Source organism: Mustela lutreola, chromosome 5 (assembly GCF_030435805.1).
Source record: "Mustela lutreola isolate mMusLut2 chromosome 5, mMusLut2.pri, whole genome shotgun sequence".
Lineage (NCBI taxonomy): Eukaryota > Metazoa > Chordata > Mammalia > Carnivora > Mustelidae > Mustela > Mustela lutreola.
Window position 1 is genome coordinate 90,736,460 of NC_081294.1, and position 16,916 is coordinate 90,753,375.

The 16,916-nt window shown below is 35.7% G+C and overlaps 1 protein-coding gene across 1 annotated transcript in view; it reads left to right on the top strand.

The window, feature by feature from the left end:
* NDUFAF2 (NADH:ubiquinone oxidoreductase complex assembly factor 2) overlaps positions 1–11,905 on the top strand; it is a 159,627-nt gene extending 147,722 nt beyond the window's left edge. The window contains exon 4 of the mRNA XM_059175064.1: positions 11,588–11,905. Coding sequence (XP_059031047.1) covers positions 11,588–11,839 — 252 coding nt within the window. The 3' untranslated portion in view covers positions 11,840–11,905. The remainder of the gene's footprint in view (positions 1–11,587) is intronic.
* The last annotated feature ends 5,011 nt before the right edge of the window (positions 11,906–16,916 follow it).

Sequence of the window (16,916 nt, forward strand, 5' to 3'; positions counted from 1 at the left end):
AAGCATTAGCCACAAAACTGACCATTGGTGTTTACCCAACTCTTCCCTGCCTTGACTCATAGATGAGTCAGGAAGCAGGCAACCTCCTTTGTTTCCCTCTTGGCCCCCAAGGAAGCTCCTTAAGAGCGGAAGCCAGGTTTTGTTCTCTGTATCCCCAGGCCCTTGAATTGTAGGTGCTCATATATATTTATTCAATGAAAGAAAGAATAAAAAATTCATGAATGAGGGCGCCTGGGTGGCTCAGTGGTTTAAGCCTCTGCCTTTGGCTCAGGTGATGATCTCAGGGTCCTGGGATTGAGCCCCGCATTCAGCTCTCTGTTCAGCAGGGAACCTGCTTTCCCCCTCTCTCTGTGCCTGCCTCTCTGCCAACTTGTGATCTCTGTCTGTCAAATTAATAAATAAAATCTTTTTTAAAAAATTCATGAATGAATGAGTATATCTTGCAGGGCCGCAGGTTTATTGTCCCTTGCATCAAAGGACAGTACCTCTGTGTTAGGTCCTGGAGAAGGTAACCTCCCTCCACGGCTATGACATGTTTGATTCTTCCTCCCAGTTCCTTTCCTTCCCTCCCTCAACCTAGAAGAGTAGAACTGTTTTCTCCCTACAGCAGCTGGCATATAACAGCTCAGTAATGCTAACAGTCCTTCACAGATGGAGCCTCCTTTTTCCTTCAGGGCTCCAGCCTCTGCCCTTCTTCCCAACTCTAGGAGCCCAGGCCCGACAAACCATTGCTTCTCTCCCGGGATAATGGGTTTCCGCACTTCTCACACAGGGGAGCAAGGTTTTCTTTGTTTCCCACCAGGGCAGTGCAATTAAATAGAACTAAAGTTAAGTGAGTCTAATTATTTTTTTATTAATGTAAACTACTATATTTCTTTTTCAATTAAATAATTGTATCTTTATGCTCAAAGGTCTTTTTTTTTTCATATAGATGGAAGTTCATTTATTTTATTAAAAGAAATACCACCTGTAAAACTATATTAGTGACTTGAGCTCTGTGATTATTTCCTTTTAGTAACATTTTGAGATGTAATAATTAATCTGGCTCAAGTTCAAAGACAGAAAACTCAACACCAGAAATTCCTACCAGCAAGGAATATAAACAAATCTTAACAATTGTCCCCTTAAATAACAAAAATCATTGAGATCAACTTCTTGCAATTAGAAATGTTTTTCAAAAATGTAGGAGAGAAGTTCAAGAAAGCATGTCAAAACAACAAAACTCAGTCTGCATTTTTGTGATTGTAATTGATCAAAGTCTGTTTGCAATAGATTTGAATGTGAATAAATTAAATGTGACATTGATTTGGCAGAAGCACACTAGTGATTGGCAAGAACACATAGCAAGAGCAGCTTCTGCTAAAGGAGAACTTGCTTGCTTGTTGTCTCATTCTAATAGATTTCCTAGCAATCTGGTACTGTCATACTACCTAAGCGTTGTCATTTGTTTACCCTTTTGGTTTCTGATCCCATCCAACCAAGATTCAGCTCATTTTTTATTACTAATATTTCATTTTTTATTACTAATCTAGCAGGCATTGCCTTGGGTATCTTTTGGTGACCTATGTCCCTCCCTGCTTTTTTTTCTCTCTCCCTTTCATATATTGAACAAATGTGATCTAGTAACCTTTTTTTTTTAAATCCTGACAGTTCAACTTGTAGAACTAGAAAATGTAGTTTAAATCAACAATTTGGCAATATTTTCAAGCTTGGGCATTGCTGTCATATTTATTAGGCCTGAATTATTTCATGGTATATTATAAAAATGACACTGTAAAAAGAATATTCAGCTTAGAACATTTTGGAATAGTTGTACACCAAACTCCCATTATAATTATTTCGATCGTGGGATAGAAGAAAGTTGCATATTCTGGGAGGCTACTTTTTGGGTGACACCACTGTATAGTAACCAAATGTCTATGGTTTGGGGACCTGGAACGTACTTTCTGCCAAATTTTCACTTATACTGTATTTACTAAATCTTTTGTATTCTTCAAAATGTTTTTTCTTAAATTGACAAAAGGCAGGGTGCTTATACTTTAAAATTTTTAATATTCATTAAAATAAAAAATACTCATTCATATGTATATTTTAAATTATGGAAAGAAATTAATGGAACTGTCAAAGTCAAATGTATTTATATTATATATAGCACCTGTGTGGCAAGAGATGAAAAAACAAATGAATTGGGGAGATGTACTTATTAATTTAAGTATTTTAGAAAGTTCATCTCTTTCCAAGACTAAAACTTTCATTGTATCTTTATCTTATGTGCTCTTTGAAAGTATATACCTAGATCCAGTAGTTTTATTAAAGTTATATCTACATTTATACCTTTGCCACAAATATATTGCTAATTTATAATTTCAAATTAAAACTTTTAAAGACTTTGATTTCTTTTTTTTTTTTTTGTATGTGATGTAACTTGATCAGTATGAAATGGCCTTGTTTTTAATCCTACAGAAGATGTGAAAAATAAAATCCAGTGATATGACTAATTTTATCATTATGCATAAGACTGACTCCTACGTCTTTGCTTGCTCTTGAATGTAATAAACTCTCTAACAATAAAGAACTGTTTAATTTACTTTAAACTGTATTTAGACTTTATCTTGAGATGTGTTTTGTACTTAAGTTTGAGGAACATAGTTATATATGTTATACTTGGAATTCACAAGTAGTTGAAACCAAATGGAGACCATTTATAGATACTAAACTCCAGGGAAGCATGGAACCAGAACATCAAAGAAGCATTGGATTATGATATGCGTATGTGTATTGTGCCTGCTTTTTTTTCTTATCTGGATTTATAGCACTTTTATTTATTTATTTATTTATTTAAAATGTTTTATTTATTTATTTGACAGACAGAGATCACAGGTAGGCAGAGAGAGAGGAGGACGCAGGCTCCCCGCTGAGCAGAGAGCCGGATGTGGGGCTCGATCCCAGGACTCTGGGATCATGACCTGAGCCGAAGGCAGAGCCACCCAGGCACCCCGATTTATAGCACTTTTATTTTTTTTTTTAAAGATTTTATTATTTATTTGACAGAGAGAAATCACAAGTAGATGGAGAGGCAGGTAGAGAGAGAGGAAGGGGACTTGATCCCAGGACCCTGAGATCATGACCTGAGCCGAAGGCAGCGGCTTAACCCACTGAGCCACCCAGGCACCCTATAGCACTTTTAAAACAAACATTATAATTCCCTAATTCCCTTACCATTAGCTCTGTTCCATTCACAGATCCATCTATATGAAAATTATCAAATTATTTTAAAATCTGTTATTATGGAATTTTATATTAATATGCATATCACACCATCAGCATGATATATATGTATATAGAGACCATTACTGAAACACTCCTTGATAGAAGAATTCTCAGTTGAAATAGGGTTAGGGGATTAGGATCTTGAAGTATATCAAACTATTATGTGCTTTTATTTATACATATGGCACATACAAAGAAATTTAAAAATACTAGTGACATTTTATATATCTTTGGTAATAATGGGTAATTTGTAATTACCTTCCCTTGTTTACTAGAATATATGTGTAAAAACAGATAATATTCCTAAGGTGTTTTTGTATGTATGCTTATATCTTTATCCAAATATTCAATTCCATTTAATAGTATAGACTCCGAATTGTTCATACTCATATCTCTAGTCCAAGTGTGGCCCCAGAGATGCAGAATGATGTGGATCCCTGAAAAGTCTTGGGTAACCTTTTTGACTCACTCAGATATTTCTCAGCCCTTCTCTCCTCAGTACTTGAGTGATCTAAACTTTCTTGCATCTCTCCTCCATCAGAGAGCACTTGCGTCAGTTCTCTCCCTTCTCTGAGTTTCTAGAATGGAGTTCCACGGTTCAAGTTTACATTGCCTCGGTTTTGATAATCTCTCCCAAGGAATCATTACAGAGATGTCTAGTCCCATCCTGCCATTTGTTTTACCTCTTCTTTTTTCATAGTTCTAATATTCGGTTCTATTACCTAACACCTCCCACAGGTATAACTGTGTATCAGAGCTGATTTCTACACCATCTCAGAAAATCCAGGTAAACTAGAATTTGCATAGGGGACTATGTGATTGAATTGGGATTATATCATCACTGAGGTCTATGAATAGCTGTTTAAGTCAGCATGTCAGTAGATTCCATTTTCAAGCTTTTTGTCTGTGTGTTATTAATTTTAAAAAATGTGTCCAACTTAGCAAAGTACAAAACTTTGTACCACACTTAGCAATTTGCAACACTGAGTACAGTACTACAGCTACCAAAACGGCTCTTAACCAGAACTTGGGCAAGAAGTGGCACTGGAAGGGACTTGAGCTATACCTTTTGGGGCTTGAGTTCACATCATTGAATTAATGAATTGCACACAGTAAATAGCCATTAACTTGACTGTGCTAAAAACAGCAGCGAGCTTTTTAAAAGCATCCAGGGATTTTTTAAAGGCATTCAGTTATTTTCCTTTTTTATAAAAAGTCTTGGACACCTGGGTGGCTCAGTGGTTAAAGCCTCTGCCTTCGGCTCAGGTCGTGATCCCAGGGTCATGGGATCAAGCCCCCATTGGGCTCTCTGCTCAGTGGGGAGCCTGCTTCCCCTCCTCTCCCTCTGCCTGCCTCTCCGCCTACTTTTAATCTCTGTCAAATAAATAAATAAAATCTTTAAAAAAAGTCTTAAGTGTAATCCTTCACAAATAATAATAATGTATAATATAACATGGAAAAATACATAAATTCAAACATTAATATGTAGTTCTTTTTACAACTGAATTTGTCTCTTTTCCCAGTATCAAGGCTTCATAAAAAAATTTTAAGCTAATTTGCTCCAATACCCTGCTGCCTGTTGAAATGAAGGAGATTATCACAGAATAGTCATTCATTAACAGTATATTCAGGGAAAGTTCTGAAATAACAGATTTTGCTATAAGCTCGTGCTTCATTTTGAGTATGGTTTCTTTCTTTTCTTCCTTGAGCTGAGTTAAAAGTGATATCCTTCAATACTTTACTCTCAGGGACTCTTAGATGTGAACTTCTCAGAATGTGGTTGACCTCATGCATGACTTTCTGATTGTCAACTCCACTGGGCTCCACCTCAGATGGAGAAAACCCATTGCTGACATTATTGCTTCAAAGCCCAGGCCAGGGAAGCCAGGACAGTGGTGTAGGACATGGATGGTTTGGTTTGGTGCGTGGAGGCTCTTTGTTGGATAGGAGTAGAGAGGGAGTAAGGCATTGTCTCCCTCCTGCCTAGTGCTGTTAATTTGACGGCTGTGTATAATCACAACAGTCTCCTTGCCTTCGGGTTGTACTTCTTATCAAAGATAACGTATCTTTGCAAGCCTTAAGAATACCTCAAAATCCAAAGCAGTGGTTTCCATGGACAGTATGATGGTACTCCTCATGTGCTCAAGGAGTGTTCAGTGGGTAACGTAAAGTTCCAGTGCATCAAGCATATAACATAGTGTCCACAAGTCTAGCATTATTCTCTGCAGTGAGAACCTCCATTCTGGTCATTTCTGTCACTGTAAATTCTGTTATGTGGATTCAAGTTTTCATCTTGTATCATTTTCCTTTAGCCTGAAGTACTTTATTTAATGTTTCTTTTGGTAGGGGATTGTGATAAATTTAGCCTTTGTTTGCTTGAAAATGTTATCACTTCATTTTTGAAGGGATATTTTCATATAGGATTTTATATATTTTTATATATTTTATATATAAAGTTAGCAGTTTTTCTTCTCTTTCAGCACATTGAAGTCAATCCATTGTGTTACACCTTGCATTCTTTCTGATGAGAACTCAACAGTATTTATTTTTGTCTCTTCTGTAAATAAATCTTTTTTCTGTAGCTGATCTTAAGATTTTCTCTTTTTCGTTAGCTTTTAGCAATTTGATTTTATGTATTTTGGTTTTATATTTTTCCTGCTTGGAGTTTGTTGGGTTTGGTTTGGTTTTAGTTTTGGTGGGTTTTTTTGTTGTTTGTTTGTTTGTTTGTTTAGTTTCTTAGATATATAGATTTATGTTTGCCTATTTGGAATATTTTTAACCATATTTTCCTCCCCTTCCTATCTTCTCTGTGACTCCACTTACATATTAGAGTGTTTGATATTGTCCCACAGCTTACTGAGGCTTTCAAACAATTTTTAAGCTTTTTTCCCCCTTGTTACATCAGTTTGGATGGTTTCCATTGCCTTGTTTTCAGATTCATTGTTCTTTTCTTCTGCACTGTATAATTTGCTGTTAGGTAAATCCATTTTGTTTTTCACTTCTTTTTTTCACCTTTAAGTTCCATTTGGTTCTTCTTAGTTTCTATTATTTTTTTCTTTAGGTTCATTTTTCTTTTATGTCTTTGAACATATTTATAGTAGTTTTGATAAACTCCTTATATTTATCACATAATTATGAGATATTTTCATGATTTCTATCATGTGTGATTCTGCTTCTATTGTCTGGGTTTGGATCACACTTTCCTTCTTCATTTCTTGATTGGATGATGAACACTGAAATAGTTTATTGTTTATGTTCTGGGTTTTGATATCCTGCTTTTAAAAATGTTGAGTTTTATCCAGAGGACATGAAATTAAAAGTTTATTAGCCAAACCTTTGGAAGCTTATTTTTAGGTTTTGTTAGAGTGGATCTAGCAGTGGTATCCAATAGGAGTTTCTAGTGACATTTAGCTACTAAACACTTGAAATATGTCCAGTGTAGTAGAGGAGCTGAAGTTTTAAGTCATTTAAAATATGTGGGTAGTGGCTATCGTATTGGACAACACATGTCTAAAGTTACCTCTACTGTCCACTTTACTCCTAAAGAGTGATCTTTCTGAGTGTCTGAATACTTGTGTGTTTGGTATGTTCAGTGAGGCATCTCTGGCTGATTAGAACTTGAATGTCTTTTATTTTCATGCATGTTCCAACAGTTATTCGGTTTATAGCTCCTAACTAGTTATTCCTGGCCCTGTAGCATCTCACCCTACCCTCATACTCAGTGGGACACTTAAGTGGGTCCCCTACGCAGATTTCTATAACTCTTTTTCTCTGTACTGTGGTATTCTGCCCCACAAACTCTGACTTCCTCGGCCTCTGTAACCAATGTCTCCATCTCTTTAGCACAACTTTTGCTTGGGTTCACCCACCCTATGCAGCAGCCCATAATATGTCTGCAGGCAGAAAGCTGAAGCAATACAGGGCTTATCTCATTTGTTTCCCTTCTCTCAGGAATCACAGTACTGTACTACTTATTGTTTAATATCTGATAAGTTGATAGTTGTTTATGGCAGAAAGACGAATGTGGTACTAGTTACTCCATCTTGTTCTCAAGTCAGTAGACGATGTTTTACTAACACCTCTATCCTCAGTCAAGTGGTAATGATTGCTGCCTTTGTCGAGGGCTATGGCACTTTAAAACATCGAAGATTTTTCAGTTTAGCAAAATCATGAACTTTGTCTATTTATTCTTCATAAGAATAACCACTGATATAGGGATTCTACTATTTACAAAGTTTTCACAACAGTTGTTCAATTTCACAAAATAGTGAGTTAAAATTTTAATTACTTAAACAGTTTAAGTATTGAAGAAACTTTATTTCTACTTTGAAGTAAAAATAAAAGGGATGGGTATAAATTTGGTATGTTTATTTTTTAATGAAGTGATAAATAATCCACCCATTTATTGACTATCTAAAGTCCACTACATAAAAATTCACCTATACCCCCTTCTACTATCTTTTTTTTTTTAAGATTTTATTTATTTATTTGTCAGAGAGAGAAAGAGCACAAGCAGGCAAAGTGGCAGGCAGAGGCAAAGAGAGAAGCGGACTCCCCACTGAGCAAGGAACCCGATGCAGGACTCGATCCCAGGACCCCGGAATCATGACCTGAGTCGAAGGCAGTAGCTTAACCCACTGAGCCACCCAGGCGTCCCCCCCTTCTACTATCTTATCAGTGCTCTGCTGAGCCAGTTCTTCCCCAGTTCTTACAACAGCCCATGGAAGAAGACAGCATTGTTATCTCCATTTTACACAAGGAAACTAAGACACAGAGTTCAGCAACGCTGACAGGGTCACGGAGCTAGGACATGCCCCAACTGGGATTTGTATGCAGGCGGTTCTATTTCAGAGCCCATGGTCTTAACCACAAACTTTCAGAAGACCTAACAATGTGAAGAGTATACATATGAGTATTTGAGGTGTAAATATTTATACATACACAGTCATTTTATTTCCATTTTTCAGATAAAGAAATGGAGACTCAGTCTCAGTATGGTTTTGATTTGAATTTCCCTGATGGCTAATGATGATGAACACTTTTTCATGTGTCTGTTAACCATTTGTATGTCTTCTTTGGAGAAGTGTCTGCTCATGTCTTCTGCCCATTTTTTGACTTGACTATCTGTTTTCTGGGTGTTGAGTTTGAGAAGTTCTTTATAGATCTTGGATATCAGACAAAACACCATAGTTGTATTTACATTTAAGCCAGCTTTCCTCCAGTAATAGTTACTAGTTTGGTTGACCATGCACTTTGTTTTTTCTTTAAACTTTTCTTCTCTGTCAGTAGACCACCAAGGATCCAGGTTTCCATTTTTATCATACTTTATACCTAGCAAAAAGGAAAGTTAAAAGATATTTGTACCACCTGTGTTCTCTTCTAGGATTTTTATAGTTTTAGGTCTCACATTTAGGGCTTTTATCCATTTTCAATTTCTTTCTGTGTGTGGCATAAGAAAGTAGTCCAGTTTCATTCTTTTGCATGTTGCTGTTTCCCAGGTTTCTCAGCAGCATTTATTGAAAAGAGTTATTTCCCACTGGATATTCTTTCCTGCTTTGTCAAAGATTGACCAGCTATTTGTGGGATCATTTCTGGGTTTTCTATTCTGTTCCACTGACCTATGTATCTATTTTAGTGCCAAACCCATACCATCTTGATGACTAAAGCTTTGTAATGAAAAAAGAAACTGAAACTGAAAAATACTTAAATGACCTCTTCTTGGTGTCACAGTAAAAGATGGTTTGGCATGGAAATTATGTCTGTTTGAGTCAAAGACCTATGTAGATGGTCATCAAAGTGTTGTTGTTTAATGAAAATGTGTAATATTGGAAATAACAGTAGGGGTATTCATTAAGCAACTCGTGGGACGATGCCAAGTCATAAAACCATTTTTTTATGTTGAAGAATATTGTCAGGGGGCGCCTGAGTGGCTCAGTGGGTTAAGCCACTGCCTTCGGCTCAGGTCATGATCCCAGGGTCCTGGGATCCAGTCCGCATCGGGCTCTCTGCTCAGCAGGGAGCCTGCTTCCTCCTCTCTCTCTGCCTGCCTCTCTGCCTACTTGTGATCTGTCTCTGTCAAATAAATAAATAAATTCTTTAAAAAAAAAAAAAAAGAATATTGTCAGGGAAAAAAGCAGCACATAAAAGGATATTTGTTTTAAACAGATAAACATTTATATGAAGACCTACTTGCTTGCTCTTGGTTTATCTCTACACATTGAAATAAACCTACTGTTTTTATTGATGAAAATACTTAGACTTAAGGTGTTCTTCAAGAAAATGTAAGGAAAATTTCTTATTTTATGGTAATTCCTACTGTAAAATAGGCCTTGTTACACAATTACTTAAGTCCACAGATTCCTATTTTTTTCCACCTTACTTTCATTTTATCTATTCCAAATATTTACAAAACTAGATTTCCTTTCATACATGATTTATGTTGTTTAATTTTCCTGGAGGCTGTTAGGAGGGGTCTGGTAACAATTAGATTAAAAAAAAAGAAAGACAAAAAGGAAATCCTTTTCTAGGAAAAATCATAATCTCCATGTTTCTCAACTTTGAAATTTTTAATCTGTCTTCATATGTTAAAATAATTAACATATTCACAGTGGGTTTATTTGCCTAAATGGTTATTGTAAGAAGGAAATTTGGCAGAGTGATGGTGAGTAAAGAGAAATTGTGTGGAGACAGAACAAAAGAAGCAACAGCTTTCGGTCCTCAATTGTCTTTCATGCAGAAGCTAGAGGCTTACACCAGCTGTAAGACTGCAACAGTAGAGCTGAGGTAAATAAAGCAGCGTGGGCAGCTTCAGGCGATGTGAAGTGACTGATCTTACACCAAAACCAAACAAGCTGCAGAACAACTTCTCAGTTGCGTTTTGCTACCTGTGGTGGGTTACTAGTGTAAGTTCAACCCTGTCCCGTAGCTTTCATTCTTCTCAAGAGCTTCCATGAAGACACAGCAGGTCATAGAAGATATTGAAGAGTATGGAGATAAGAAAAAGTATTTTTTCTAAATTCCACTATTTCCAGTATCACATTGAGAGAGACTTCCTTTGTGACAGATGGTCACTTCTCCTGATAATTCTACAGGGTGTATAAAAGCCTCACTACTTTAACTCTCCTTGCACCTAAGAGCTGCCCCTAAACTCAGTTACTGTGGTTATTGAACTACTCATGGGGAATTGGTCTGTGTTGTAGAAATTACATGAATATTTATATTCTTTCCCAAACATGTTTGCTTTGAAGGAGCAGTTTTATTAGATGGCTCCTTTGTACCTAAAACTAATTCTATAACACTACACGCCCCCCGTAGAAACCATTGTTTCCAATGTGATTTTAATCATCAGTGTTTACCTTTTTAAAGAACTATTACTACTTAAAATTTACTTTAGAAACAGAAAGGTGGCATCATACATTTAGATACCCAGATGTTGCTTTTAAGTGTTGAATAAAATGTTGAAATTAAAACACATAACTTGGAAGAACCTCTTTTTGTCGGTGTTGTCAGAGATTAGTTACATTAACATTCTTTTTTATTCATATTATAAATGATATATGTTAAGGAAAATTTTAAAAATACAGGTAAGCAAAAAGAAAATTTAAAAATACTACCAATTCAAAAGTAATTGTTAAGACAAAGGGAAAAAGGAATCAATAAAGATAAAGGTGTAATGACTTATTTCATCTGTTTTTAAGATGCACATCTTTTCAAATTTTAACATCTCTGAAATGAGGGTGTGTAGAGTTTGTCCTTTTTTAGTGGTGTTAACAGTGATGCTTCTTCTTTTTTTTTTGGTAATAATTTATTTGATGGTGGGGTGGGGGGAGAGAGAAAGAGAGTGCACGCACAAATGCTTCTTAAATCTTAAATTCAATGTTTCCTTTGTATTCAATGAAATACAGTAATTTGGGTTATAGATCCTTATGGGTATAATAGCAAGTTTGAGGGACAGAAGCTGGGCGCCCCATAGGACAAGTTTTAAAAAGCTGAGGGGTGCCTGGGGGCTCAATAGGTTAAGCGTCTGCCTTCGGCTCAGGCCAAGATCCTGGGGGCCTGGAATCAAGCCGCGCATCCAATTCCCTGCTCAGTGGGAAACCTGCTTTTCACTCCCCTTTTGCCACTCCCACTTGTGCTCTCTCCCTCTGTCAAATAAGTATTAATAAAATTAATAAAATATTAATAAAAATATCTATATATTATTTAAATGCAAAGTATCATGTATATGCATATATTTATTAGCTATTTTATAAAACCTATAGTTTTTTTTCTTCAAACTAGAAATTTAATAATTTCTTCCATTTATATATATATGCAGGAAATACTAAAGAATGAAAAACATAGAGAAGAAATTAAAATGAAAAGTCAAGATCTTTATGAAAAAGAAACACTCCTTAGCAAAGGGAGCAATGAAGAACTTTTATCTCCACCAGTTCAAACTCAGATCAAAGGGCATGCCTCTGCTCCCTACTTTGGAAAGGAAGAACCCACCGTGGCTCCCACCAGCACTGGTAAAACCTTTCAGCCAGGATCCTGGATGCCACAAAGGGGCAAGAACCCCAATCAATGAATATACTGTGGTAGTATTTATTTGTATGTAACTTTTTTAACAATAAAATAAGTAAAAATTACTTTATTTCCTGACTGTACAGTAAGTAGTTCTCTAATCCATTAAGCTTAAGAATTTATTTTTAGTATGCATAAGAAATGTGAGATTATGAACTATAGAAACCTTTTTTTTTAAAGTAATCTAGGGGCACCTGGGTGGCTTAGTTGGTTAAGTGTCTGCCTTGGGCTTGAGTCGTGATCTCAGAGTCCCAGCATCTAGCCCCATGTCGGGCTCCCTGCTAGGCGCTAAATCTGCTTTTCCCTCTCCTCCTGCCCCTCCCCCTGCTCTTTACTCCTCCTTCTTGCTCACTCTCAAATAAAAGATTTTTAAGTAATCTCTACACCCAATGTGGGGCTCAAATTTACAATCCCGAGATTAAGAGTCACATGCTTTACCAACTGAGTCAGCCAGGCACTCCGAAACCTAACTTCTTTTAACTTTTTTTTTTTTTTTTAATTTATTTGACAGACAGAGATCACAGGTAGACAGAGAGGCAGACAGAGAGAGAGGAAGGAAAGCAGGCTCCCTGCTGAGCAGAGAGCAGAACCCTGGAATCATGACCTAAGCCGAAAGCAGAGGCTTTAACCCACTGAGCCACCCAGGCGCCCCCTTCTTTTTTTTTTTTTCCTTTAAAGATTTTATTTATTTATTTGACAGACAGAGATCACAAATAGGCAGAGAGAGAGGGGGAAGCAGGCTCCCCCGCTAAGCAGAGAGACTGATGCGGGGCTCCATCCCAGGACCCTGAGATCATGACCTGAGCCGAAGGCAGAGGCTCAACCCACTGAGCCACCCAGGCACCCTTATGTTTAATTTCTTTATTTGCTTTAGTCATCATTCTGTTTATCAATTCGCTTAGGTTTCCTCACTTAGGATTGCTCCTTTGTGAAGTATCCTGTAGCTGTAAATGCTCAGTACATTTTGGATCTTTATGATCATTTCGGAACCCCAGTGTATATCGTGATAGAAGGTAAGGCTAATTTGCAAGCTCTCCTAAAATACCCAGTTAAAAAAAGAGAAAAATGAGAAGACTGCCATTTCTGGAGAGGCAGTCTGTAAGATTCTAAAGGATTAATCAAAAACATGAACTTGGATAAGACATGTGAAGGCCAAGAAAAGGTAGCTGATAATGGAAAGTCATGAAGACCTGGAGTTTGAAAAGAGGAATCAGGACCAAGAGACAAAAAAGTCTGAAAGGACAGTAAAGAGAGAAATGGTACAATAACTGGAGTTCCCTAAGTTTAAAAATTATTTTGAGAGGGGCTCCTGGATGGCTCAGTTAAGCGTCCAACTCCTGATTTTAGCTCAGGTCATGATCTCAGGGTTGTGAGAGCAGAGCCTACTTGGGATTCTAGCTCTGTCTCTCTCTCCCTCCACACTATCCCCGCACCCCCCCAAAAGAAAAGAACAAAAAAAAATCCTTTGAGAAAATGAAAAATAGAAGAGAGTACTCTGTGATTACATGGGCAGTGGGGATTCCAGTGGCTTGTATATTGAAGAAAAACATAGACGGGTAATGTTAAAACACCCATTATTATACAGAAGTATTTTTGAAGGATCATACGTTTTCCAAAGTACACAACTAAGTTTTTATTGCTAAAATACACTTCTCAGAATGTATGGCATTATAATAGGTGCTCAATATATATTTACTGAATAAGTGATTCAAATTTTAATGCTCTATAGGAAATCCCTGGTTACGTTTTAACAGTGACTTGCTAAAAACATCGGTTAACATTTTTACTTAATAGAAGTAAAAATTTTTCATTGTTTAAGAAAGAGAAAAATACTTTATAAAATGTAATATTAAAACAAATAATCAAATGTAATTACCATAACACACTTATTGAATGACAGAAAAGCCCCTTGATAAAAACACTACCATTCCAGCAATCTTAATATGAGGTTAACCATTCTATCATTACAAAATACTACTACATTTTGCCATACAGGCAAAAAGAACTAGCCACCAGGCAGTATAAAAAGAGGTACAAATGACTGTATATTAAGATGTTCCGGAGTCCTGGGTTACAAGAAAAATTGCAAATGTTCTAACATGCTAGACTATTTCTACTGCCAAGTTGCTATTAGCTTATTAAATGTATTCTATACATATCTTTTTATAAATGTTCGCCTTACAGTATGTAAATATTTTAACATATGACAGAATTTACATTTATTTTTATTTTTTCCTTGTAAAATACATGTTGTTGTTTTTTTTAAACTATAAAGAACAAACTGATATTACCAGATGGGAAGTGGGAGGGAGGTTGAGTGAAATAGGTGAAGAAGATGAAGGAAAACACTTGTGATGAGCACTGGGTGATGTATGGAAGTGCTCAATCACCGAAGTGTACACCTGAAACTAATGTTACATTGTATGTTAACTAACTGGAATTTAAATAAAAACCTAAAAAAGGTAAATACTAAATAGATGAGGCATTAAAAAAAAGTAAAATAAATTAAAATAACCTGTTTTATATAAGCAGCAAAAGAAAATCTTAACCAAAAGTCCTTGTGGGAAAATACCCGAAGATTATACTGGCCCACCATTATTAGTAGAGCATGCACTTTAAAAAAAAAAAAAAAAAAAAAAGACTATTTTAAAATAATCTCCATGTCCAAAGTGGGGCTCAAACTTACAACCCCAAGATCAAAAGTCACACATTCTACTGACTGAACCAGCCAGATACCACTCCTAGAGCATGCAGTTTTAAAGTCATTTCAAGAACTGGAAATGACATTTATAGTAATCCATCCATACTCCTTTCCTCAAAACTAGTATTTTTTGGATGACTGGTGGCGCTGTTAGATGGTATCAAAACAGTTTAATGTCCTACATAAAAATTTAACTATAACTTTGGCCTAATTCAAATTACCCTTCTAAGCAATCTTTTTTATATTTGGCTTTTATGCCAGACACATGCAAAGCACAATTAAAGTATTAAAGTATTAGTTTGTCCACCATATGTTGTATTTTCAGTAGTTATATTTTGGACATTTATAAGCTTTTTTTTAATGAAAATGTCTTAAGTAAATGAAAATGTCCTTATTTCTTCAAGACAGACTTTAGATCTATGCAAAATTTTTTAAATTCCAAAAGTAAAAATGTTCATTTCAAAGTAATTAAAGTATCATATATACTTTGTGTACTTTCTCAGAGGTAAATTGTTCTTGATTTCCCATGCCTGTGCTACATGTGCATGTAGCAGACTTTTGACCATTCAAGTACAGAAAATGTTGGTTCAATCATACAAATCTAGCCTATTAGCTATAACTTGGATATGTGATGTTGAAAATCAGTAAAAATGGAGGAAAAATAATTTTCCCATTATCTGTTACTCTTTTCCACTTCTACTTTTACAAACCGATTTCTGGCTGTCACTTATTTCATTTCTTAATTTAACCAGCCTTGAATCAGCCTTATATTTTTTATCTCATTAACCACACTATTTAAAACGTAACCTGACCTCACCAAACAAAAAATAAAACAGAAAATAAATAAAATAAAATGTAACCTAAATTTAAACAGAACAGGCTTTCTTAAACTGTGTGTGTGTTCCTTAGGGAAAAAAACAGAAGTGAGAAGAGTCTATAATAGTCAAATTAAGTTAAAAGATTCCAAGAAATCACATAGGAATAAACCCTAAGTCCTATTTTATATATCCCAAACTTGTGGTCTTTGAACATGCAATCTGTTTTAATATGTTTGAGAAATATACACACATGTACATGTATATAGTCCAGATATGAAGTAAACCCAAGTGATGCTATAACCAACTGCAGACATAAAAACAATCATGAATAGGAATCAGACTTCCTCTCATGTAATACCAGATGAGCTGTAAGTGCCCCCTGCCCCTTTACATTCTGTATACGGAGAGAACGAATGGGTCAAGAGCTGCTAATTATCATTTATCTCAACAGTGGTTTCCAGCTCACAGCATGGTAAGCTTACTTCATTTGCTTACTCTAATTTCAAGAAATCAAAGCAAAAAATGGTGCACTAAAAAGTATATCTCATATGCTTATATACTCATATATCTCACAGTGATACCATGCTGAAGTTTGTCACATGGATAGTATGAATCAAATTTTGACACACAAACTTTTTTCTTCTTTTTGAGTAAAATGTCTGTTACAAGCAGCGTGTGTTTTTCCCAAAACCAGCCACAAAAAGGTAACTGATTATAATTAGTTCTCAAAACTTCAGAAACAGCACAAAAGGCAATTTTTAAAGGAAGTATTACAGCTAATAGTAAAACATTCTTTCATCAATAGTACTATTTGTTGCAGTGAGAAAAGATTGATTTTTCTGAAGGATCCCAGCCCTCATAATATTCTATTTTACATCCCCCCATTTCTCCCATACACATAAATATATAGACATCCATATTATAAAACCTAATGATCTCACATATATTTAAAAAGGCTCCATAAAGGTTGGAAAAGCTAAAGCTAAAGAAACAAATGGCATATGTCAAATAAAAAACTGGAACGTGTTAAGACTTTAAAGAAATTATAGAAAAAGATTCCAGTTAAATATCTTTAAATTGTAACAAGAAAACCAATGAAAACACAGCTCTAGTAGATAACTAAAAATTACGGTGAATATATCTTTTGCTTCGATATTTGACTCTAAAATGTGGCCATAAGCAAGACTTACATATATAAATTTCTTTAACGAACAGCTTAACTGCAGAAGCCCAAACACATTTTAGATTTATCTTAACCTTGTTTTTCTTCAGCTGTGCTCTGTGGACCCAGGAGGGCAAGTAGATCTATAGAAGCATATTTTTAAGTTTTAATTTCAATGGTAATTTCAACTATTAAAAGTTCAGTGCCCCCCCCCAAAAAAAAAAGTTCAGTGCCAATAAAAAGATCACTAGATATCCTACCTCGGTTAAGTAATGAAATGGAAGTTGCAATACGTTCATTCCACTGGCAACACCCAAGAACTGACAACCTAAAGTGAAAGTACTAAGCAGTGTTCAGACCAGTCCAGAAGCATTCTCAGGAGTCCTTAGGTTTTCATTGT